Source organism: Myotis nattereri (genome assembly GCF_964212035.1).
Source record: "Myotis nattereri genome assembly, chromosome: 1".
In the NCBI taxonomy this organism is placed as follows: domain Eukaryota; kingdom Metazoa; phylum Chordata; class Mammalia; order Chiroptera; family Vespertilionidae; genus Myotis; species Myotis nattereri.
The window spans coordinates 108271737-108299032 of NC_138075.1; the positions used below are offsets into that span (position 1 = coordinate 108271737).

At 42.9% G+C, this 27296-nt stretch overlaps 1 protein-coding gene across 2 annotated transcripts in view; it reads left to right on the forward strand.

Annotated features, from left to right (window-relative positions):
- Positions 1-27296, forward strand: part of HMG20A (high mobility group 20A) — a 145278-nt gene that overhangs the window by 72177 nt on the left and 45805 nt on the right. For both annotated transcript variants that reach the window (XM_081084623.1, XM_081084624.1), the window contains 4 exons: positions 7248-7395; positions 9506-9718; positions 24180-24312; positions 25266-25297. In XM_081084623.1, coding sequence (XP_080940749.1) covers positions 7248-7395; positions 9506-9718; positions 24180-24312; positions 25266-25297 — 526 coding nt within the window. The remainder of the gene's footprint in view (positions 1-7247; positions 7396-9505; positions 9719-24179; positions 24313-25265; positions 25298-27296) is intronic.

A 27296-nucleotide genomic window follows, 5' to 3' on the forward strand; every position in this document is an offset into this window, starting at 1 on the left:
TGGGGCTCTGTACCCTGTCACGCACAGAGCAGGGCCAATCAGAGGGTTGGGGCACTGCCCCCTGTCATGCACAGAGCAGGGCCCATTGGGCTTGGGGCACCGTCCTCTATCACCCACAGAGCAGGGCTGATCAGGGGGTTGGGGTGCCGCCACTCTCACACTCAGGGCAGAGCCGATGGGGAGGTTATGGCTCTACCCTGTCACACACAGAACCGCAGGGCCGATCAGGGGGTTGGGGCACCGCACCCTGTCACACACAGAGCCGCAGGGCGATCAGGGGGTTTGGGCGCTGCCCCCTGTCACGCTGATCCCGGTGCCGGGAGGCCTCGCGGCTCCGCTGATCCCGGTGCTGGGAGGCACATTACCCTTTTACTATATAGGTTAGAGGCCTGGTGCATGGGTGGGTGCTGGCTGGTTTGCCCTAAAGGGTGTCCTGGATCAGGGTGGGGTTCCCCCACTGGGGTGCCTGGCCAGCCTGGGTGACGGGATGATGGCTGTTTGCAGCTGGTCACACATCCTTCAGGGTGGGGGTCCCCACTGTGGTGCCTGGTCAGCCTGGGTGAGGGGATGATGGCTGTTTGCAGCTGGTCACACACCCTTCAGGGTGGGGGTCCCCACTGGGGTGCCTGGCCAGTCTGGGTGAGGAGCTGAGGGCTGTTTTCAGGCTGGGGGTGACTGAAGCTCCCAACCACTCCTTTTTTTCTTTTTTTCTTTTTTATACTGGGCCAGCTTCAGCTTTGAGGCTTGGCTCCAGCTCTTAGGCCTCCGCTGCTGAAAATAGGTTTCTGGCCTTTGCTTACAGTGTTGCGATCCTGCTGGCTGAAGCCTGGCAGGTTTCTGGGGTTTTGTTTAGCTTCTATGTTTGTTACATAGTTGCTCGCAGCTCAGAGGCCTGCAGCGGCAGGCGGGGAACGTTGGAGTCCCCCGTCACTGAAGCAGGCAAGCCTCATGTTAGTTTCAAGCTGCCTGGCTGTCAGCCGCCATCTTGGCTGACAGTTAATTTGCATATCGCCCTGATTAGCCAATGGGAAGGGTAGCGGTTGTACACCAATTACCATGTTTCTCTTTTATTAGATAGGATAAATTGTTGGAGAGTTTGTTCTAGGTCTGTAAAATATGTTATTGGTATTTGAATGGGGATTGAATTGAATCTAGAGATTGCTTTGGGTAGTATGGACATTTTAATGATATTGATTCTACCAATCCATGAACACAGTATTGTCTTCCACTGGTGTATATATTTCTCTATCTCTTTTTTTCAAAATCCTATAGTTTTCCGAATACAGGTCTTTTACTTCTTAGTTAAGTTTATTCCTATATGTCTTAATTTTTTTTTTTGCAATAGTAAATGAGATTGTTTTTTTAGTTCGTCTGTGAGTTCATTATTGATGTATAAAAATGCCACATGTTTCTGGGTGTTAATTTTGTATCCTTCTACATTGCTGAATTCCTTTATTAAATCTAGTAGTTTTTTTTTTTTTTTTTTATGGAGTCTTTAAGGTTTTCTATGTACAATAACATGTCATCTGGAAATAATGATGTTTTACTTCTTTTTTTCCAGTTTGGATACCTTTTATTTCTTCTTGTTCGATTGCTATGGCGAGCGCTTCCAATACTATGTCGAACAGGAATATTGAAAGTGGGCATCCCTGTCTTTTTCCTGTTCTTAGGGGAAATGGTTTTAGTTTTTGCCCATTGAGTATGATGTTTGCTATACGTTTTTCATAAGGCTGTCATTATGTTGAGATATGATCCCTATATTCCCACTTCGATGAGAGTTTTTATCAAGAAAGGGTGTTAGATGCCCTACCCGGTTTGGCTCAGTGGATAGAGCATCGGCCTACGGACTGAAGGGTCCCAGGTTTGATTCTAGTCAAGGGCATGTACCTTGGTTGCAGGTATATCCCCAGTGGGGGGTGTGCAGGAGGCAGCTTATCGATGTTTCTCTCTCATCGATGTCTCAAACTCTCTATCCCTCTCCTTTCCTCTCTGTAAAAAGAAAATCAATAAAATATATTTTTTTAAAAAAAAAGGGGTGTTAGATTTTTTCAAATACTTTTTCTGCATCAATTGATACGATTTTATGATTTTTGTCTCAATTGTCTCTCAATTGGGTTATATGATGTATCACATTTATTGATTTGCGGATATTGTACTAGCCTTGCAACACCAGAATAAATCTCACTTGGTCATGGTATATGATCTTTTTGATGTAATCTTGGATGCAGTTTGCTAATATTTTCTTGAGGATTTAAGCATCTATGTTCATCAAGGATATTGGCCTATAATTCTCTTTTTAGTGTCGTTATCTGATTTGGGAATTAGGGTAATGCTGGCTTTATAAAAGGAGCTTGGAAGTGTTCCTTCCTCTTGAGTTTTTTGGAATAGTCTGAGAAGGGCCAGTGTTATTTCTTTGAATGTTTGGTAAAACTCCCCTGTGAAGCCATCTGGGCCAGGGGTTTTTGTTTGTTGGAAGTTTTTTTTATTACTGCTTCAGTTCATCTATAGTTATCATACTATTCAGGTTTTCTGATTCTTCCTGATAGAATTTTGGAAGATTGTATTTTTCTGGGAATATGTCCATTTCTTCTAGGTTGTCCAGTTTGTTGGAATAGAGTTGTTCATAGTATTTTTACAATCCTTTGTATGTCTGTGGGGTCGGTTGTTACTTCTGCTCTTTGAGTTCTGATTTTGTTTATTTGGGTCATCTCTCTCTGTTTCTTGGTGAGCCTGGCTAGAGGTTCATCAGTCTTGTTTATCCTTTCAAAGAACCAGCTCTTGGTTCTATTGATTTTTTTGTATTTTTTTATTATTATTTTTGTTTTGTTTTTGTTTTATTTTATTCATTTATTTTTGGTCTCTATGTCATTTATTTCTGCTCTGATTTTTAGTATTTACTTCCTTCTACTTACTCGAACAGGAGTGGTGAAAGTGGGCATCCATGTATCATTCCAGGCTTTTCCCGTTGCTCTCTAGTTCTTTAAGTTGTAGGGTTAGATAATTTACTCCAGTTTTTCTTATTTTTTTAAATATATTTTATTGATTTTTTACAGAGAGGAAGGGAGAGGGATAGAGAGTTAGAAACATCTATCAGCTGCCTCCTGCACCCCGCCCCCCCGCCCACACTGGGGATGTGCCCGCAACCAAGGTACATGCCCTTTTCCGGAATCGAACCTGGGACCCTTCAGTCTGCAGGCTGATGCTCTATCCACTGAGCCAAACCGGTTAGGGCAGTTTTTCTTATTTTTTGAGGTAGGCCTATAGTAGTATGAACTTCCCTCCCACAACTGCTTTTACTGTGTCCCATAGGTTTTTGATTGTTGTATTTTCATTTTCATTTTTTTCTAGAATGTTTTTTATTTCTTCTTTGTTAGGCGAACGTGATAACCACTACACTACGGAAACCGGGGTTTATTTCTTCTTTGATCTCTTTGGTAACCCATTCATTGTTTAATAACATGCCATTTAGCCTCCATGTTTTTCATTGCTTTTTTGGTAGTAGATTTCTAATTTTATGCCATTATGTTCTGAGTATATGCTTGATATGATTTCAGTCATCTTGAATTTGTAGAGACTTGACCTGTGTCTTAATATATGGTCTGTCTTTTAAAATGTCCCATGTGCACTTGAGGAGAATGTGTATTCTGTAGCTTTGGGTTGAAATGTTCTGAATATGTCAATTAGTTCCATCTGACCTAGTGAGTCGTTTAGGATTGCTGTTTCTTTGCTGAATTTTTGTCTAGGGGAATTGTCCAGTGATATCAGTGGGGTATTAAAGTCCCCTACTATGATTGTATTGCTGTTGATCTCTCCTTTGATATCTTCCAGAAGTTTTTTTGTGTATTTAGGTGCTCCTGTATTTTGTGTATATATGTTTACCAGAGTTATAGCCTCTGTTGAATCGATCCCTTTACTATTATAAAGTAGCCTTCCTTATCTCTTGTTATGGCGTTCACTTTGAGGTCTATTTTGTCAGATATAAGTATTGCTACCCCAGCTGTTTTTTCATTTCCATTTGCCTGAAAAATTTTTTTCCATCCCTTCACTTTCAGTCTGTGTGAATCCTTTGTTCTGAGGCGGGTCTCTTGTAGTCAGCATTTATATGGGTCCTGTTTTCTTATCCACTCAGCTACCCTATGTCTTTTGATTGGAGCATTTTATTCTTTTACGTTTAAGGTTATTATTGACTAGAGGCCTGGTGCACAAAAATTTGTGCACTCGGGGGTGGGGGGTCCCTTAGCCCAGCCTGTGCCCTCTCGCAGTCTGGGACCCCTCGGGGGATGACCACCTGCTGGCTTAGGCCCGCTTCCCGGGGATTGGGCCTAAGATGGCAATCAGACATCCCTCTGGCAGCCTGGCAGCCTTCAGGGGATGTCCACTTGCCAGCGGGGAGCAGGCCTAAGCTGCAGTCGGACATCCTTACCGCTGCTGAGGAGGCAGGAGAGGCTCCTACCACCACCGCTGTACTGGCAGCCATCAGCCTGGCTTGTGGCTGAGCAGAGCTCCCCCATGTGGGAGCACCCTGACCACTAGAGTGCAGCTCCTGCATTGAGTGTCTGCCTCCTGGTGGTCAGTGTGTGTCATAGTGACCAGTCATTCCCAGTCTTTCTCCTGTTACAGTCAGTTTGCATATTACCCTTTTACTATATAGGATAGAGGTCTGGTGCACGGGTGGGGGCCAGCTGGTTTGCCCTGAAGGGTGTCCCGCATCAGGTTGTGGGTCCTGCTTGGGTGCCTGGCCAGCCTGGGTGAGGGGCTGATGGCTGTTTTCAGGCTGGCCACACCCCCTTCAGTGTGGGGGTCCCCACTGGAGTGCCTGGCCAGTCTGGGTGAGGGGCTAAGGGCCATTTTCAGGCTGGCCAGCGACGGAATCTCCCAGCCTCTCCTTTTTTCTTTCTTTTTTTATTCTGAGGTTTATTTACCTTCTATAACTAAAACATTGTTGCTGTCACTGGCGCTCCCAGCTCTGAGGCCACGGCTGGCTGAAAGCAGGTATCTGGGGTTTGTTTAGCTTCTATAATTGAAACATTGTTGCTTTTGGAGCTCAGAGCTGGGCCACGGCAGGCGGGGAACCTTAGCTTCCTCCATCACTGGAGCAAACAAACCTCCTGCTCGCTTCTGCTGTATGGCTGCCGGCCGCCATCTTTGTTGGCAGTTAATTTGAATATCGCCCTGATTAGCCCATGGGAAGCGTAGCGGAGGTATGGTTAATTACCCTTTTTGTCTTTTATTAGACAGGATAGGTACTTGTTTGTCACCATTTTTGTTCTTTATGCCTATGTTTCTTCTTCCCTTTCTATTTCTTCTTTTTAGAGCAGTTCCTTTAGCATTTCTTCATTGCTGCCTTGGCCTCTGTGACAGTATTCTGTTCTAAGTCTCTTAATGCCCTCTCTAGACTTTCCCAGCTCTTCTAACACTTGCTCCTAAAATATTATTGTTCCATCAGAGACATTTCTTCTCACTCTCTTTCTGGAAAATGTGTAATACTTCCTATTTCTATGGGTTGATGCCTCTCAAATCCATCTCCTGCCTTTTCTTCAATTCTTTCCACTCAGGGTATGTTTCCAGTTGTCTGTGGGACAGCTCCATTTAATTATGCCTTAAGAGTTTCAAACTTACCATTTTCTCTTAAGTCTTCTTTCTTATACACATTGCAGCTGTTACCCTGGATCATAGTATATAATCACACAGTCAGGAAACCTCAGAATTAACTTTGGCTCTTCTCTTTCCTTCCCTATATTCAGTCATTAAGTTCTCTTCATTTTACCTCTTAAGTATCTCCTAGCTTTCATTCCCCTATTCTCTATCCTGCCTTTCCTTATTTCTCACTTAGTCAATTGTAGTAGCCTCCTGATAAGTTTCCCTTTCTCCTTTTATATCATGTTCTTTCTGCTTATAATGACACTAGAGGCCTGATGCACGAAATTCATGCATGGGTAGGGTCCCTAGGCCTGGCCTGCGATCAAGGCGATCTGTGGGGCAACCGGCGGAGCAATTGGGGGCTCCCGCTGGCACCTGCCTTGGCCAGCCTCGCACCACCCACTCACCGGCCCCGGCCCTCACTGCCGCTGCTGGTCATCTCCCTCTGCGGGGCAACTGGTGGGGCGATCCAGGGGGGCCCCGCTGGCACCCACTTTGGCTGGCTTGGGGCCTGTGGGCTGCTGGCAGCTCCCTTGTTGAGCATCTGCCCCCTGGTGGTAAGTACACGTCATAGGGACCAGTCATTCTGGCATTCGGTCAATTTTAATATTAGGCTTGTATTTTATAGGATTGTTTACTTGATGAATGCCTATTCATCTTTCAAAACATCCACACATATAAAATTTATCGTACCCTTTTATTGTGCCTTTGCAGCACATTTTACAAACCTGTACTTCAGTACTTATGTTACCAGTACATTATAATTACATGCCTATAACCCTATAAAATATACACAATCTTCCAGAATAATGACTCAATATTACTTTCTTATACATCTTCCTTCACCTCTCCCACTCCTCCCCCAGAAAATCTCAAACTCGTGTCTTGTGGTATTAATCTTTTCTTTCATTCCTTTATCCACATGAGATAGGGTAAGTCAGTCTTAAGACCCAGCCATCATTTGTATCTTCTTGTAAGATCTGGTTTGCTGACTCATCTGGAACAAATAATGGGAACAGAAAAGAATTATATCTGCCTGATTCATTAACATTTATACCTGAACTTACTGAACTTGATAATATTATTTTTAAATGGTCTGGTTGTCAATAAATACTTTAATCTAAGAAGCAGTAGCCTTTGGAATGTACCATAAAATATATTTTATGCCCTTCGAGAACTCTCTATCTTGTGCTGGTGGCAAACTTCTTCTATAGTTCTCATTCCTATTATCCTTTTCCGTTAATAGTATTTTCCCTTTACCTTGGAGATACATGAAAGATAGCATATAAAAGTCAGGCTCTTTTGCATGCTCAGAACTAAATTATGAAGTATGTATGTTGAGGGGAGAGGTAATATTTGGGGGAAAGATTATAGCTGTTTTTAGTAGATGTCTTCATAGAACTGACTTGGTTCCTGATCAAGCACTGAAACCATTTTTAAAATGCTCTATAAATACTGTTTACATTTATACAGAATGAGGTGGGGGAATTAATTCAAGGACTGACCTATGCTTTTGCTGGCAGGGATATTTGTCTTGAACTTTGATAAATAGGAGTGTTCGATGCTGTTGATACTGAACTGTTACACTTCTGTCTGTTATTTTTCAGGCTAAGCCACCCAGATATTCCATTTAGTACTGGAGCCACATCATCTACCAACAATCCAGAATTTGTGGAGGGTCTCTCCCAAGATCAGTTGCTTCAGAATGAGCCTTCAAACACAGCAGAAGGCAGTGAACAGAGGCATGAAGATGAGGTAAGCTGAAGTATGTACTGTTACTAGTCTCTGAAGCTTCTAAAGGAGCATGCAGTAGGTGTCCATCATCTGGCTTTCTTACATCCTGCAGAATTTTCTGTTTTATATTTCTTGTTTTACATAGAATCATATTAATGGTTTTAATTACATAAAAACAGGTAGACTCTTTTTTCCCCTAAGAACTTTATACCTACATCAAATTAGATTTTCAGCAAATGCTTGTTAAATGAGTGGATGCATTATTTAATTAAACACGTAATTAATGAGAAGCCTACATGCCCATGTCCAAGACCACACACTGCTCCCTAAGCCCTGCACAATGGAGTCATATGTGTCTAAAGGATTCACACCACTTACCAATCATTCTCCCTTTCATCAGGAACATCTTTTATTCACACAGAGGTGGCACATGGGCCTGCATAGCCATGCCCTTATTGAACTCTCAGTGTTCCTTGCAAATGATTGATTACATTGCCTATGTTTTAAGGCACTCTTTTTAGCCATAAAAGAGTACCACCATTAATCTTCATTGTTTTTCTCATTTTAAAACAGCTGACTTTGTATGTTGGCATTCCTAAAAGTTTTGATGAATGCTTAAAGCTTCTCAAACATCTTAAACTCCTTAGTATCTTTAATGTTACTAGGATTAAAAAAAAAAAAACAACTGATACCAAATATACCATTTGCCCGGTATTGAGTTATTATACAATTTTATAAGTATTTGGAGGAATATAATAATGTAATTAACATTTAGGTGTTTTTGTCCTATTTTGTTTATCTTTCTCTTCTCTGAAATAAGAATTTTTGTATCCATAAAACATTATTAACTGATAAGCTATATGTATTTGTAAAATTATGAAGCAAAAATAAGTCTCTTGCATTTAATTTAAAAGGACAAGGAAAGGGGCTGTTGTAAAACTTCAGTCGTTACCTCAGTCCTTTTGTTATACTTTTTTTAGAGGTAATTTAATCTTTAGATTTCACTAATAATATACAAAGACCCCTGACTTTATGAAATAAACATCTTAAGGAAGAAGTAATCAAGCCAAAAAACTAGTCTTCATTTTGAATATATTATTATATTTACTGAAATTTTTCTAACACTTAGACATTAATTTAAACATCTGTATGCTATTTCCTATGGGAAATAAACTGATCTTTGAGAGCTATCAATGAGAAACACCCTTCATGAATAATTTTTTAATATGTTTTTATTAATTTTTTTTTTAGAGAAAGAGGAAGGGAGAGGGAGAGAGAAACATTAATCACTTGCCTCCCACACACACGCCGACTGGGGATCGAACCCACAACCTGGGTATGAACCCTAACCAGGAATCAAACCAGTGATCTTTTGGTGCACAGGATGATGCTCAACTGACTGATCCACACTGACCAGGACTTCATGAATAATATATTTTTTTTAATATATTTTATTGATTTTTTACAGAGAGGAGGGGAGAGGGATAGAGAGTTAGAAACATCGATGAGAGAGAAACATCGATCAGCTGCCTCCTGTACACCCCCCACTGGGGATGTGTCTGCAACCAAGGTACATGCCCTTGACCAGAATCGAACCCGGGACCCTTCAGTCCACAGGCCGACGCTCTATCCACTGAGCCAAACCGGTTAGGGCCATGAATAATATTTTATCCCTGTGCTAAAGCTTGTCTCTTTGTTTGCTCTTTGCATCTTACATCTTGTTCTGATCTACTGTGACAATGTCTGCTTCTCTGGCACAGTGCTGTTTATATGCTGCATTTCTCATGTAGAATATTCCCCTGTTGAGAGTCAGGACTTGTTAAGTGCACATAAAAGCCAAACCTTGAGTGATCATGATACCCCTTATTCTCATCTCTTAAGATTAGCACTACAATATGCCCTTTAGTGCAACAGTTTGTAGTGTGGTACATAAATGGGTCTACAAGTGATCCACCTGGAGTCCCCTCTTGAAAACTACATTGAAGTTATTTGTACCTATGACAGATACAAAGAGCTTTGAATATTTAGGGTCTTAATGGCAAGAAAATGCAACTCTTTTGTTGTGTTATTTGGAGACACTTTTGTTGTTTTTGTAATTTGGTTTTGGATTTTATTTTATCTTGTGTTGTAGCAAAGAAGTAAACGAGGAGGGTGGTCCAAAGGAAGAAAGAGGAAGAAACCTCTTCGAGACAGCAATGCACCCAAATCCCCCCTTACAGGATATGTTCGGTTCATGAATGAACGTCGAGAACAGCTTCGAGCAAAGAGACCAGAAGTTCCATTTCCAGAAATCACCAGGATGTTAGGCAATGAATGGAGTAAACTGCCTCCTGAGGAAAAACAGGTAATTTTTTCCTATTCCTGATCTTTAACTTAGTTTTGATTGTATCTCAAAAATAATCTCTGTCAAAAAAGCAAAGAGGATGGACAGCTGATTCTTCAATTTTGTCATGTGCCTAGCTGGGTCCTTCATAGCTTTCTTCTACAATACATTAGTTTTTATACTCTTTGAGGGGCTGCTGCAGGGTGTGAGCAGGAGGGGCTCTCAACCAAACCAGCCGCACTGGTGTTTGATTAATATGCTGAGAGTTCACATAAGATTTTTGTAGTTGTTCAATATTAAGAAATTTATCAGCATAATTTACTCCACTAAATTCAATGAAAAGTCATGAGTTAAATGAGAAAAGGTCATTTGATATAATTCTGATCACATAATATTTTTATTTAAAAGGTCTTACTGCTCTGATACAATTTTTAAACTAGAGTTTAAAAATAGGCATATTTAACCTATTATGAAAAATAAAGCAATTCTTGAATTCTTCCTATTATCAAACTGAAATTAACCCTATTATCAAACTGAAACAAATCCATTTGTTAGAGACATTTGAGAGGAATGGAGGACAAAATAGCCACGCACTGGCTGAAATGTCCCAAATGCGGAATGATGGTTGTGTGAGTGGCTTTGGGTTAAGAAGTTCCTGGCATTCTCAGAATCTGAAAGATACTTGTATTTTTTTTTACTTTTATTTTATTGTTCAAAGTATTACAAATAGTAGTCTATTTGTAAAAATATGTCTATTTTTTTCCCCATTGACCTTCCCCCAGCCTCCCCTAGCGCCCGGCACATGCCCTCACCCCGCTGCCCCCCCCAATGTCTTGTGTCCATTGGTTATGTGCTGGGAGCCAGTCCATGCTTGCTGTTTCAAGGGACCTGGCATATATGGCATACTGTTCTTAATATGTTTTCTCACCTTCTTGGCACTATGTGTTTTAACTAAGGTCTCTGAGAAAGGTTGTTTCCCCAGGTAGGGATTTTCCCCTGAAGTTAGGGAGGGAATAAAACCTCTTCACTAAGTGCCAGGTGGGTAATTAATCACTTTAACTACGAACAATCATGCTTAAGCTACATAATCTTTACTCCCTAGAATGGAGATAAGAAACGCCCTAACCTTTGGAATAGAGATTGATAGGATTGGAATCAACTGGTATAAATACAGATGTAACAACACAGAACTTAGAACACAGAACTAAGAAGACAGAACCAGGAGGCACAGAACCTACACAGAACGTTCTCTAGGGACAGAAGAACTTTGCTGGAGAAAACATGGCAAAAGATCCTGGACAGAAACTGGCCTCAGAACCTAGATACAGAACCTAGCAAGAGAACATGGCAAAAGATCCTGGACTGAACCTGACTACAGAAATTGGCAAGAGAACCTGACTAGAACCTGGTGACTGAACCTGGCTGGAGAACCTGGACAGAACCTGGCTGGAGAACCTAGCGAGGGAACATGGCTACAGAACCTGGCTGGAGAACCTGGAGAACCCGGCTACAGAACCTGGCGACCGAACCTGGCTGGAGAACCTAGCGAGGGAACATGGCTACAGAACCTGGCTGGAGAATCTGGAGAACCTAGCAAGAGAACATGGACACAGAACCTGGCTGGAGATCCTAAGCAGAACTTCGCTGGAGATCCAGACCAGAACTTGGCTGGAGAACCTGGCTAGATATCCTGGCTAGGCTGCTGATCAACTGAACGCTGTCTCCATGTCATTCCTTCTTCGCCGACTCCGTCCACACCTTTGGGGATCCCTGGACCCGCTGGGGTTGGACCCCGGCAGTTATGGTTATATGCATTCATACAAGTCCTTCGGTTGATCTCTTACTCCCCCCGCCCCCCAACACTCCCTAGCCTTCCCGCTGTACTTTGACAGTCTATTCGATGGTTTTCTGCCTCTGTAGCTATCTTTTTGTTCATCAGGTTATAATGTTCCTTATTATCCATAAATGAGTGAGTTCATGTGGTATATTTATTTCACTGCTTGGCTTATTTCACTTAGCATAATGCTCTCCAGTTCCATCCATGCTGCTGCAAATGGTAAGAATTCCTTCTTTTTTATAGCAGTGTAGTATTCCATTGTGTAGATGTACCATAGCTTTCTAATCCACTCATCTGCTGATGGGCATTTAGGCTGTTTCCAAATCTTAGCTATTGTAAATTGTGCTGCTATGAACATAGGGGTGCATATATCCTTTCTAATTGGTGTTTCTGTTTTCTTGGGATATATTCCTAGAAATGGTATTACTGGGTCAAATGGCAGTTCCATTTTTAAATTTGTGAGAAAACACCATACTGTTTTCCACAATGGCTGGACCAGTCTGCATTCCCATCAGCAGTGAACGAGGGTTCCTTTTTCTACGCATCCTCTCCAGCACTTGTCATTTGTTGATTTGTTGATGATAGCCATTCTGACAGGTGTGAGGTGGTACCTCATTGTCATTTTGATTTGCATCTCTTGGATGATTAGTGACTGAGCATGTCTTCATGTGTCTCTTGGCTTTCTGAATGTCCTCTTTCAAAAAGTGTCTATTTAGGTCCTTTGCCCATTTTTTGATTGGATTGTTTATCTTCCTTTGTTGAGTTATATGAGTTCCCTGTAAATTTTGGAGATTAAACCCTTATTGGAGATAACATTGGCAAATATGTTCTCCCATGCAGTGGGCTTTCTTGTTGTTTTGTTAATGGTTTCTTTTGCTGTGCAGAAGCTTTTTATTTTGATGTAGTCAGATTTCTTTATTTTCTCCTTAGTCTCTCTTGCCCTAAGATCTGTGTCTATAAAGATATTGCTATGACATATGTCTGCAGTTTTGCTGCCTATGGAGTCTTGTAGGATTTTTATGGTTTCCCGTCTTACATTCAAGTCCTTTAGTAACATTTTGAGTTTGTTTTTGTGTATGGTGTAAGTTGGTGATCTAGTTTCATTTTTTGCATGTATCTGACCAAATTTCCCAGCATCATTTATTAAAGAGGCTGTTTTGGCTCCATTGTATGCTCTTGCCTCCTCTGTCAAATATTAATTGAGTATAATGGCTTGGATCAATTTCTGGGTCCTCTATTCTGTTCCACTGTTCAATCAATATGTCTGTTCTTGTGCCAGTACCAGGCAGTTTTGAGAACCGTGGCTTGGTAATATAGTTTGATGTCTGGTATTGTGATCCCTCCAACTTTGTTCTTCTTTCTCAGAACAGCTGTGGCTATTCTGGGTCTTTTTTTTATTTCATATGAATTTTTGGAGAGTTTATTTTAGATCTTTGAAATATGCCATTGGTATTTTTGGGGGGATTGCATTGAATCTATAGATTGCTTTAGGTAATACGGACATTTTAATGATGTTGATTCTACCAATCCATGAATATGGTATGTTCTTGCATTTGTTTATGTCTTCCTCTATCTCTTTTTTCAATGTCCTCTAGTTTTCCGAGTATAGGTCTTTTACCTCCTTGGTTAAGTTTATTCCTTGGTATCTTCATTTTTTTGGTGCAGTGGTAAATGGGATTGTTTTTTCTTTTCTCTTTCTGTGAGTTCATTATTGGTGTATAAAGGCCATAGATTTTGGGGTGTTAATTTTGTATCGTGCTACATTGCTGAATTCACTTATGAGGTCTAGTAGTTTTCTGCTGGAGTCGTGGGGTTGTCTATGTACTGCTACATTGCCAAATTCATTTATTAAGTCTAATAGTTTTTTGATGGAGTCTTTAGGGTTTTTTGTGTACAATATCATGTCATCTGCAAATAAGGACAGTTTTACTTTTTCTTTTCCAATTTGGTTGCCTTTTATTTCTCCTTCTTCTCTGATCACTATGGCTAGTACTTCTATTACTATGTCAAACAGGAGCGGTAAAAGTGGGCATCCTTATCTTGTTCCTGTTCTTTGGAGAAATGGGTTTAGTTTTTGCCCATTGAGTATGATGTTGGCTGTAGGTTTGTCATATAGGGCTTTTATTATGTTGAGGTATGATCCCTCTGTTCCCACTTTGCTGAGAGTTTTTATCAAGAAAGGGTGTTGGATTTTGTCAAATGCTTTTTCTACATCCATTGATATGATTATGTGATTTTTGTCTCAGTTTTTTTATGTGATGTATCACATTTATTGATTTGCGGGTATTGTACCATCCTTTTATCCCTGGAATAAATCCCACTTGGTCATGGCGTATGATCTTTCTAACGTATTGCTGAATCTGATTTGCTAGAATTTTGTTGAGGATTTTAGCATCTATGTTCATCAAGGATATTAGCCTTTAGTTCTCTCTTTTTGTGTGGTGTCTTTATCTCAGTAGTTCTCAAACTTCCTAATGTCATGACCCTTTAATTCAGTTCCTCATGTTGTGGTGACCCCCAATTTCATTGTTACAAATAGAACATAATTAAAGCATAGTGATTAATCACACAAAAAATATGTAATTATATATGTGTTTCCTGATGGTCTTAGGCGACCCCCTGTGAAGGGGTCGTTCGATCCCCAAAGGGGTCGCGACCCACAGGTTGAGAACCGCTGGTTTGGAGGATTTGTCCATAGGTGATAGAGGGGTATTAAAGTCTGCAACTGTGACTGTATTGCTGTCAATCTCTCCCTTGATATCCTCCAGAAGTTTTTTTTATGTATTTTGGTGTTCCTGTATTGGGTGCATATATGCTTATCAGAGTTATTTCTTCTTGTTGGATTGCTCCCTTTAGTATTATGAAGTGGCCTTTATCTGTTGCTATGTCCTTCACTTTGAGATCTAATTTGTCCGATATAAGTATTGCAACCCCAGCTTTTTTTTTCATTTCCATTCGCCTGAAAACCTTTTACCATCCCTTCACCATCAGTCTGTGTGATTCCTTTTTTCTGAGGTGGGTTTCCTATAGACAGCAGATATAGGGGTCATGTTTTCTTATCCACTCGGCTCCCCTATGTCTTTTGATTGGGGCATTTAATCCATTTACATTTAAAGTTATTATTGATAGGTGTTTGTCGCCATTTTTATTCTTTACGCCTGTGTTCCTTCTTCTCTTCCTATTTCTTCTTTTTACAGCAGACCCTTTAGCATTTCTTGCATTGCTGGTTTGGTGGTAATAAACTCCCTTAGTCTTTTTTGTCTATCAAGCTCCTGATTTCACCCTCAATTTTGATTGATAGCCTTGCTGGGTACAGTATTCTTGGATTCAGACCCATCCTTTGCATGACTTTGTATATTTCATTCCATTCCCTTCTGGTCTGATGTGTTTCTGTTGAGAAATCAGTCGCCAGTCTTATGGGGGATCCTTTGTAGGTAACTTTCTGTCTCTCTCTGGCTGCTTATAATATTCTTACTTTGTCGTTGGTGTTTCCCAATTTAATTATAATGGCCTTGGCATTGGTCTTTTGGGGTTCATTTTGTTTGGTACTCTGTGAGCTTCTTGGATTTGTGTGAGTTTTTTCTTCCCTATATCAGGGAAATTTTCTGTCATTATTTCTTCAAACAGGTTTTCTATTCCTTGCTCACTTTCCTCTCATTCTGGCACCCTATTATGCAGATGTTGTTTCATTTTGTTTTGTCCCAAAGTTCCCTTGGGCTCTCCTCCTGTTTTTAAGTTTTTTTTCTAGATGCTGCTCTGCTCTGCTCTGCTTGGGTATTTTTTCCTACCTTATCTTCTAGCTTGCTAATGCGGTCCTCTGCTTCTTCTAGTCTACTGTTGATGCTTTCTATTGAGTTCTTTATAGCAGCAATGTCATTTTTCATTTCTTCTTGGTTCTTCTTCATTTCCTCTTGATTTTTACACATATTGTTGAATTTGTCTTCCATTCTTTTCAGCTACCTTGTGACCATTTCTCTGAATTCTTTCTCTGACATATTGTTTGCCTCCACTTCGTTTCCTTCCTTTACTGGTGATGCCTCTTTTTCTTTCATATGCGGGCCGTTTCTTTGTCTCCCCATGATCGTTCCTCTCAAGGTGTCTGGTTATGTAGCTCGCTCTCTCCTGCGTTGATTTAAAAGCACAAAATACAACAACATGGCACAATGTACAAGGCACTGAATACAAATGTATTCACGATACTAATAACTCCAAATAAAGGTGACCATCAGAGAGCAGAGAATTAGGAGGAAAAAAAAAGGAATGCAAAAGTGATATTGAGAAACGGAAAAAAAGTAAGAGAAAAGAAAGAGAATAAAATGAAGCAGGGAAAAGCTATTTATATGGGGAGAAAACTCCATTAGAACAACCACTAATCCCAAAAAATGCAAACAGCAAACACCCACAGATGAACACAAACTACAAACAACAACTGATAACAAGCGAGGAGAGGAGAAACAGAAGTAAAAAACAAACAAGAACAAAAACAGAAAAAAAGAGAAACACTCTCACAAACAAGCACAAAAGAAAATCCAGTCTAATCAACAATCAAGCAAACAAAAACAATAGGACAGAAAGAAAGCAAGGCAAAACAAAACAAAACAAAATAAAACAGAAAAAAACCTTGAACAAAACAAAACAAAAAAAAACAAGAATAACAACAGGCAGTATTTCTTGGTTTCTTAGACTCCTTTATCTGTGTTTACACAAGAGTCAAACAAACAAAGAAACAAAAAAAGGGAAGAGAGAGAAAAATTTGGATAGTGATGAAAGAGAAGAGAGAGATGTGTATGGACTTAGAGTAGGGGATCAGAAATTAGATATATATGTAGGATGAATTTTTAATGGGTAAAAAGAAGGAACAGGGAAAATCTAAAGCAGGAGTAAGGTAAGAGAAACCGGACAACAAAAGGGGAAAAGTGAGGAAGAGAGTGTTGGCATAAAGGTAAAGTTGATATAGAGTAAAATTATGCTAAAGGAAAAATGAAAATAGAATGTAAAACACTAATCGTAAAATAAAGAGAAAAAAAATTTTTTTTTAAAAAAAGGTAAAATAGTAGTAGTAATAATACTGATTAAAAATAAAAATATAATAATTAAAAAGGTAAAATCAAGTGAGGAAAAAAAATTAGTTTTTTAAGTAGATGAAAAAATAAAAATGTGCAGTAATGAAGGTCATTCACTTCCTGTACTGTTCTGTTTGGCACGCCTGTTTTCTTTCAGGTACTCAGAACAGTATTGAAGTTCCCTGCGTTCCCCTGCTCCTCTGTATTGTAAGCCACAGTCCTGATTTCCAAGCAGGCAGTATTTCTTTGTTTCTTAGACTCCTTTATTTGTGTTTACACAAGAGTCAATTTGTGATTCAACCCCTCGGTGGCAGTGTTTCTGGGTTGACCTCCAGGGCTATAAGTCCTCTCGAGCCAGTATTTAGATTTTGTTTTCCCTGTCATCCTTAATACTGGTTTGGGAGAATGGACTGCCCCAGAGCTGGTTCTCTGATCATTACACCCCACTCTGATCCCCAAATTCTACAAAAACAACTTTCCCCTGCAGGCTCTTAGAGCAGCGGTTCTCAACCTATGGGTCGCGACCCCTTTGGCGGTCAAACGACCCTTTCACAGGGGTTGCCTCAGACCATCCTGCATATCAGATATTTACACTACGATTCATAACAGTAGCAACAGTACAGTTACGAAGTAGCAACGAAAATAATTTTATGGTTGGGTCACAACATGAGGAACTGTATTTAAAGGGCCAGAAGGTTGAGAACCACTGTCTTAGAGTGTCTCCAATTGGGTGATCCTATGTACTGGGCTTAGTAATCAAAAGCAAGGATTTAAAGAGAAAAAATGAGCGAGAGTGAATGCACCAACTCGCGACTTTTACCCTCCCACACTGCGCGCAACTCTGTGAATGTCTCTATGCACATCTTTTTTTTTCCCCTGGTACTAAGCAGCTGGCACACTGGTAAAAAATTTCAGGCTGCCTTTTTGCACCCAGTCCAGCTATGGGTTGATTTTTAGAGTTCCCTTCTGCCAGCAGCCCTGTAGATCCCCTTCCACATTTGCGGATCACGCTAGCCCCAATGGCTGCAGATTTTGTGGGGCACAGACTTTTCCTGAACCTCTAAATCCCATTGTGTGTGCTTCTCTCTCCAGCCTTGATCACAGACCTCACCTTTCCTAGGCGAAATCTGACCTTTCCATGAGAAGGTGCAGAGCTCCCCGAGTCCGCGTATCCGAGATGCTTGAGATCCACTGTTCCTGGGTTCACAGCTGGTCCCTGGGTGTTGTGGTTGCAGAGTCCCGGGATGTATAGGCTTCCAATAACAGCCTCTCTACCCTTCAAGATGGCATGGTCTCTGGCAGAGCTGGTCGCTCAGGGAGAGATTTCAGCAGCAGTGGAGGCTGCCCTGGTCAGGGGAGCCTGGTCTGCAGTCCCCAACCGTCCCTTGGAGTATAGCTGTCCCTCACCCACCACTTGTATTTTTTTTATGTCTTAATACTCATTTCTACCAAAATAAAAAATACTTTTGGTAATTGACTGAACTCAAAAAATTTCAGAGATCAGATTAAGTTGCAACTTAAAGCTCTATGTTTGTGGTAGCAAGCTAATAGAAAGCAGTGCATATATATCATCCATTGTTTCAGCTCTAATGTATAAAGGGATAGTGAGTTGTACATATAGGTTACTCTTTTTTTTAATTTTTTTATTTCAAAGTTAATGCATGCTCATGGTTTAAAATGTTTTCAGACAATACAGAATGTATAAAGAATAAAGCAAAAGTAACAGTAGTTATGTCCACAACTAACCACTATTATGTAAGTAGGACAAGGGTTTGTGTACTTGTTTTGTTTTTGGTTTTTTTACTTTCTTTTTTAAAATATTTTCAAATCTAAAAAAACTTATAAACATAGAATAGTACAAAGAACACCCAAATACTCTTCACCCAGATTAATCTATTGTTAATACATTTAATCCCATTTCTCTGTTTGTATATGTGGTCATACTCTCTCCAGCACAAGCTCCCTCACACCCTCACACACTCACATACATTACACACATGCACACCATTGTTTTCAGAATCATTTAAGAAGAAGTTACATACATCATGGTCCTAGATATTTTAATGTGTATTTCCTAAGATAGACATATCCTATCTAATAAAAGAGAAACATGGTAATTAGCTGTACGTCCGCTACCCTTCCCATTGGCTAATCAACAAGATATGCAAATTAATCACCAGCCAAGATGGCGGTTAACCACCAACAAAGATGGTGGCTAATTTGCATAGTGCAGGCAGGGTAGGACAGCGCAAGCCGCCATCCAGGCCCCCATGTTTGACCTGGGGGCGGGGGCTCAGGCAAAGCAATCACCGGAGCCCTCGCAGCCACGGGAGACACAGGGCCCACTCCCATATGCGATCTGGGGGCAGGCGGGGGCTGAGGCGAAGGGAAGCAGTGCCAATCACCTCACCGGAGCCCTCGCCACCCACCGGAGACACAGGGCCCACTCCCGTGTGCAATCAGGAGGCAGGAGGGGGCTGGGGTGAAGGCAAGCAGTACCGATCACCTCGCCCGAGCCCTTGCTGTACACCGGAGACACAGGGCCCACTTCCATGTGTGATCTGGGGGCAAGCGGGGGCTGAGGTGAAGGCAAGCAGTGCCTATCACCTCGCCCGAGCCCTACCCACCCACAGGAGACATGGGGCCCACTCCCGTGTGCGATCTGGGGGTGGGCGGGGGCTGGGGCGAAGGCAAGCGGTGTCCATCCCCTCACCCGAGCCCTCCCGCCCAGCGGAGACACAGGCCCACTCCTGGGCACCCCTTCCTACTCGCAATAGAGCCCGAGGAGTCTGCGAGCATCCTACCAGCCTTCCAAAGTGTAATAAAGTGCATTTCCGGTGAGGAGAAGCCTGGGCTGGGGCTGCTTGGGTGCAGACAGGCGTGGGGCCCTCCAAGGGCTGGTGGCTTCAGGCCCAGGCTGTGCAGCCAGGCCACTGGATGCAAGCCAATGTGCCAAAGGCCGGAGGTTCGTGCTCTCCTGGCCAGTGTGGAGCTGCAGGTGCGGCCTGCCCCCACGTCCTCCGTGCCCGGGGGTCACGCTCATACCGTGCGGCTACTGGCCTCCAGCCTGACTCTCACCTGGGGTCAGGGTCGGCATAAACACAGGGGAGGCCAGAGGAAGAACCCCAAACCCTTAGCCAGACGGACCGCGGGCCCTGGAGGGAAGGAGGCCTTAGGGGCCAGGAGAGCCTGAGAAGAGGGAAATCCCAGGAGGAGGCACCTGGAAAGTGCAGTGAATTGCAGGCGAGGGTGGAACAGCCACACACTGGCAAACCCTGCCCACCCCGGGTCAGTGACGCGGGCCCCGAGTGCTCCTGGGCTTTGCCTTTCATCACGGGGGTTATGCTGCCCGTGGACCGGGCAAGCAAGGGCCACCCCAACCTGTGAAGTTTCGCACAAAGGTGGGGAGGCCAGGTTCGGGTGGGTTTGTCAGGCCCAGGGAAGGCACCTTCACTCTGCGCCAAGACAGTGGCCAAGGGGCCCTCCGGAGACATGTGGTGACTGAACCCAAGCCAGGCCGGAGTCCTGCTCGCACTGAGAGGCAGGTAACTGGGCACCACGCCTCAAATGCATGGGGAGCACCAGCGGCCTCCTCTCTCCTTCCCTGGAAGGTGGGAGGCCTGGCGGGATTCACAGGTAAAACGCAGACACTGTTAGGTCCCAGACCCCTTTTCTTTGCACACACACACCACCCGCCCCGCCCCCTCCCCACCATTCTGTGAGGCTAAGGTTCCTGAGCCCAGATCCAAAGACTGCAAAGTGAACAATTGTCCCGGTGAGAACATGCAGGCACCTCCTGCCAAGGCGGCCAAGTTTGACAAACAGGCCTCCTGGGGTTGGGAAAGCAGAGTGCCGCGGAGCAGTGCCGGCTCCCAGCTACCCCGGTGGCAGGTGGCCACTGCGGCTCCCTGCTCGCCCCAACAGCTGGGCGGCGGCCCCTGCGTGTCGGTGCACCTAGGCCTCGCTGACCTCATGACCCTTAGAGCACGCACACGCCTCCTGGTCCTAATTGCTTCTGCCCGCTCCACACACACACATGCATCTGCAAAGGCGGGAACAAGGCCCAGGCGGCTGCGTCCACGCCCTTGCTGGCGAAAGTCATACTCCAAGTGGCTGGCTGTGTGAGGGGCAGTGGACACTCACTCACTCGCTCACTCTCTCCCTGGAAAAGCCCGGGCACACCTCGGCTCCTGCAACGTGCGGAATTAGAAATCGAACCGTTTATTGTCTCCTAACTTTTCTCTGGTTTCTTTGGTCACTCATTGTGGCTGCCCCCACTGTTCTGTGTGGGCCCTGGGGACTCCTCAGCCAGATCACAAATCCCCAAATCAAACACTCGCTTTCAGAAAGCCGGGCTTCTCTAAACACACCCCACAACCTAAAAGGTTGCCCCTCTGTGAAAAGCTCAGAGGAGGACCAAGCTGGGAAAGGACAGCTGGTGCGTGGCGGGGTCCCTGGGACCCGAAAAGGTGCAGAAAAAAAATTTTTTTAACACATTTCAATTTCAAGAAGTAAAAACAAAACCGAGAAAGAAAACCTACACTTTTGAAGCCTGAACATCCACAGGGACTTCAGCGCGATCCCGAGCTGCCGCCCGCCCCAGCGCAGGATCCGGGCCTGCCATCTGCGACCAGACCAGGGTAGATGGGGCAGACACCGCGGGATTGGACGTGCCATCTGCCACCAGGGGAGCGGGCCTAAGCCAGCAGATGGTTATCTCCCGAGGGGTCCCAGACTGTGAGAGGGCACAGGTGGGGCTGAGTGGCACCCCCCCCCCCCCCCGACCACCAGTGCACAAATTTTTGTGCACGGGGCTTCTAGTTCTTTTATAATTATCAACTTTATAATTTTATATTAACACAAAAGTTTTGTCTAATCTGCCACCCATATTCCAATTTAATCAGTTCATATTACATCATTCCTTTATAAAAACTTCCCTCTCCCTGCCCTGACCAGGTGGCTCAGTTGGTTGGAGCATTGTCCCACATACTAAAAGGTTGCAAGTTTGGATTCATGGTCAGGACACATACCTAGGTTGTGGGTTTGCTCCCTGGTCGGGGCCATATAGGAGGCAACCAATCAGTTCCTCTCTCTCTTTTCCTCTCTCATTGAAATCAATAAACATATCTTTGGGTGAGGATTAAAAAAAAAAAAATGTCCCCCTCCAGTTCAGATTCCACTCTAAGGTCAGGTTTTGTGTTTGTCAAATCTCTAGATTCCTTTAATCTGGAACATTTCTACAACTTTCTTTGTATTTGATGACATTAATGTCTTTAAAAAATACAATCTCTCCTCTTTCTCTTTCTTTTCTTTCTGTTTTTTTGTTTGTTTGTTTAAGTAGAATATTTCTTATTTTTTATTTGTCTGGTGTTTCCTCCTGATTAGTTTGAGGTTATGCATTCTTGGTCAGAATATTATAGCGGTGTTGTGTCCATAGGGTACCATAGTGTCCTTTTATTCCTAATTGGTAATGTTAATTTACAATAGACTTTTTTAATTCTCCCTTATCTACACTAATAAAAGAGAAAAATGGTAATTGGCGTACGGCGATACCTTTTTCATTGGCTAATCAGGGCTATATGCAAATTAACTGCCAACTAAGATTGGCAGTTAACTGCCAACAAGATGGCGGCTAATTTGCATATGTAGGCACAATGCAGGGAAGCGAAAGGGAAAGCAGGAAGAAGCCCCCTGCCACTGACAGTGATCTGAAACCCAGGGGGGAGCTTAAAGCTGGGGGGCAGGGCAAAGGCGGCCCCAGGGCCGCCTTTGCCCTGCCCCCCAGCCATGATCGGAGAATCAGGCGCCTTTGCCGCCCTGGCCAGTGATAGCAGGAAGTAGGGGTGGAGCCAGCGATGGGAGCTGGGCACAGTCGAAGCTGGCAGTCCCAGGAGCTAGGGGTCCCTTGCCTGGGCCCAAAGCGAAGCCCACAATCGCGGGGCCCCCGCTGCCACTGCAGGTCCCCGCTGCCTGGGCCGGACGCCTAGGTCAGAGGCGTTAGGCCTAGGCAGGGGCGGAGCCTGCAACCACGGGGATCTGGGGGTCCCCTGCCCAGGCCTGACACCTCTGCCGGAGACCTCAGGCCTGGTCAAGGGGCCGATCCGGTGATTGGTGACCGGAGGGTGATGAGGGTCAACTTCTCTGGCGGAGGCATCAGGCCTGGGTGGGGGGCGGAGCCGGGGATTGGGGGGATATGATGGTCCCCTTGCCCAGGCCTGAAGCCTGGGTCAGAGGCGTCAGGCTTGGGCAGGGGGTGGAGCCAGTGATCGGGAGGAGATGGGGGTCCCCTGTCCAAGCCTGAGACCTCTGGCGGAGGCGTCAGGCCTGGGCAAGGGGCCGATCAGGTGATCGGAGGGTGATGGGGGTCAACGCCTGAGGGCTCCCAGTATGTGAGAGGGGGCAGGCTGGGCTGAGGGACACTCTCCACACACACACACACACACACACACACACACACACACACACACCCAGTGCACGAATTTCGTGCACCAGGCCCCTAGTGATTAATAAGTAGTGTATGGAGAACATGCAAATATCGGTATCAAAATTTCCCCACAGATTTCGCATTCATTGATGACATTTGCCTGATCTAATCTTTACCATGGTGGTTGCAAAATGATCATTTTCCAACCCTAGCACTCATTTCCCACTTACCAGTTGGCCCTCAACATTCAACTCTAAGCAAGAGCCCTCCTCCTTCCCCATTTGTATATTTATGTGGTTGATACTTATTTATTATAGCCATATGAATTTTTTTCTCAATGGTTTATAATTTATTATTGTACTTAAGTATCTTGGTACTAAATTGTCCCAGATTTGGCCATTTGGGTGTTCCCTACATTTGGCTTTTGTGTGCAACAAGGTCTTTAACATAATTTCTGACTATAGTTTATGTTTATTTAGAAGCAGTATTTTTACACTTTATTTCTTAAACCTAATTGATGAATGAAAAGAATAGGCATTAAACAAAATTATGCTAGATCACTGGACTTTGTTTAAATAATGAATAGCACAAAGTATGTAGATATAAGCTCTCTCACAGTAGTCTATTTTAGGCCCATAGAATGAGGTCATCTTTTTAATGTTCTTTGTGTCTTCTGGCTTTAGTGTTCCACTCTTCTGGCTTTTAAAAGGCCAATCGATGTATGAGATCATTCCCTCAGAATGGGGTGGGGAATTAGAGAAACAAAGTAATATTTCATCCTTTCTCCTGGGAACACTAAATGTGTCTATGTGGTGTGCTGTCATCTTGAGGACTCTAGAGGCCATGTAGAATTATATATATAGGCTTAGAAAAATAACTATAATCATCATCTTGTGAATTTGTTATAAGAATTACCTCAATAGAATTTGTCTTCATTAAGTCAAAGGAAATAGTCTATAAAAAGTCAGAATCACCTATTTATTTTACAATTTAGAGATTATACTATTTTATATGACATTTTTAATTCTCCTTAAAGCTTATTCCCCATATACTTTTCTTACCATGTTCTAATTGGCCTCTGTGTTCTTCAAATAGCTCATTGATATTTTATCTAAATAAGATCTGTTTCTTTAAAATAATTCCACATTTCTTTCCTAGCGCTACCTTGATGAAGCAGATAGAGATAAGGAGCGTTACATGAAGGAACTGGAGCAGTATCAGAAGACTGAGGCCTACAAGGTCTTCAGTAGGAAAACCCAGGACCGTCAGAAAGGCAAATCTCAAAGACAAGGTATCAGAACCAGAACCAAATATATTTGTAGTTTTCTATGTGTGATGAGCGTCACAAAGCCTACTGTTAGAGTGATAAATATAAAATATATGTTTTTATCATTCCTCTATTATACTACATTCACTTATAAGCATTATCTTGGAATTTTATTAAAATCACATTGCTCTGATTTATAAATTCCAATTGGTTTCCATATCAGTATCAACAGTCTGGCTTGTGCTCCAAAACCCCTTTTAGATGTCTGTGCTTTTTTTCTAATTCCTAGTATAGTTATTTCTTTGTCTCTAACCAAGTCTGTCTACTAAACCACATAACTGCCTTGCCTTAACACCTCTAAACCTTTTATACGTCATTTCTCACAGTCTCAGATAATCATCCTTTTCATTCATGCATTCACGTATATGTGCATTCAAAAAATATGTATTGAGCACCTCCTGTTACACATCAGCCTCTCACCTAGCCTTTAAGAAAGCACCAGTGAACAAGATAGACAAGATCCTGGTCTTCATGGATCTTTTATTCTCCTTTAAAATTGTTCCTCCCACCCTTACAAGTATTGCTTTAAGTTCCCTTTCTTCAGGAAAAGCTCCAAAGACACCTCACTCACAACTAGTCTGTCATTCCTTAGTCATTGCATCTTCTCACACTTTGGGCATTTTGCTTGCAAAACTGTAATGTTGTGCAACCAACCTTTGGCATATGTTTCCTATTCACCTTCTCACTGTATTCTCCTCAATGGTAAGAACTGTGTCTGCTGTTTCTCTTGTGTCTAATTGTAACCAATAAATACTGACTAACTGGTTAACAAAGCCATAAGAGAAAATATCATATGTTGTGCTATCCTACATATACCAGTAGTTTTTGTGGTTTGGTACAGTTGTTTCCTTGGGTCTAATTATTGCTCTGTTTTGCTTTTTTAACTTAATGTTTTCTTATTCTTTCATACTTTTTAGATGCAGCCAGACAGGCCACTCATGATCATGAGGTAATTTGTTTTTTTTCTGCATTGTCTATATATATATATATATATATATATGACACCCTAATATGCAAATAGACCAAATGACGGAACAACCGAACAACCAGTTGCTATGACGCACCAGGAGGTGCGCGCAGAACATGGCAGGCGTCTGCAGCAGGCGGCAGAGTGCTGAACATGGCAGGCATTGGACGTAGCGAGATGGTAGAGCAGGTGAGCGGGGCGCCAGACCACGGCGGGGCACTGATTGCTGTCATCGGAGTGAGCCTCTGGTGATTACTGAAAATTCTTTGCTCCCACATGCCGTGGTCCCACCAGGTGCTCGCACTCACTGCCGGCACCAGAGCCGCCGCTTGTACCCATTGCCAGTGCTGGCCCCGCTCACACCCACAGCCAGCACTGGAGCCACCATTTGCATCTGCTTCCAGCGCCTGGTGCTGGCCCTGATCACTCGGGGCCATCAGCGGATGCGAGCAGCAGCTGCTGGCCCCAATCGCCCCTCAGGGCTTCTCCACCTCCCCCTATTCCTGAGGGGCAATCTGCCAGCAGCCACCTCTCTTACCCGCTGCTGGCACCAGCCCAAATCGCTCTGCACTGTCAGGGGGTGCGAGTGGGGCTGGTGCCATCAGCACATGGGAGCAGCAGCGGTGGCGGGAGCTGAGCTGCTGTCAAACAGGGGACAGCGGGCCAGGGCAGGAAGGGCTGGGCAGGGGCGCAGAGGATGGGCTGAGATTTGCCCCTTTGCCCACTACAGCCTCGCATCCTACAGTTCCTTTTCACGGTGCACTGGGCCCCTAGTGTGTGTATGTGTGTATGTGTGTGTGTATATATATACATACACACACACATACACACACACACATATATATATGTGTGTGTGTGTATATATAATGTTATTTGAAATTTTGAAATGCTATTGGACTTTTATTTTTTCTTTAATTAATGGCACAGTATTTCCTTTTCCATAATTAAGATTTGGTTAGTTGCTTTAGCTCAGGGAATTATAGTATGTGACAGACACTTATGTCATGGGTGTGCTCTTGAACTTTTCAACCCCTAACTTCAGTCTTTTCTTGTGGTCCAAGAATTTTAATGGCTTTAAATGCTGAAGATGGCTGGGATTTGGAGTGAGATATAAACATGAAGAATAGCTGAAAGCTAAAATTGGACCATAGTTCATCATCATCAAATACCTTACTCTGACTCTCAAAAACAAGTTGTTATTTAAGGAATCCAGCACTTGATTAAAATGAACTATTCAGCTACAGTGTCAATATAACACAAGTGACAATATTTGATTCCTGTGCCTCCTTTCCTCACTGGCACACGTTTACTTGGCCTTTTCCCCTCCATTTGTTTCAACCTCATCAATAGACCTATGTGCCTGTGTGTGAATATAGAATTAGGCCTATGTGTGTTAGCTATGCTGCATAGAGAGCTTTAAATATATATATATATATATATATATATATATATATATATATATATATATGTAGGCTATGGTTAATACAGCCATGTGCCACTTAACAGGGATACATTCTGAGACATGTGTCACTAGACACATTGTGGGAACATCATAAGAGTATACTACACAAACCTGGAGGTTTTACCCTATCACACACTTAGACTGTATGTTTACCTCCATTGTATATGTGGTCCTTCGTTTACCAAAACAGTGTTATATGGCACACAATTATATATGGTAAGAAAATAAAATTTGTAATTATATGTCTTAAAATGCTTAGGGACTCCTCATTGCTTGCCAAATCACATTCAAACTCAACAGTTAGGGTCTTCTGTGATTCAGTCCCAACTACCCTTTTCAACTACCTTAGCTCCCATATTTCCCATATATATCTTATGAACTTAAAAGCCTTTACTTACAACTCATTGTCCTCCAAGTACCCCATCCTTCTCTATCTCATGCCTATGCTCATATTCTTTTTTTCATGACAATACTATTTTTCCCTTGATCATTTTTAAAAAATATATTTTATTGATTTTT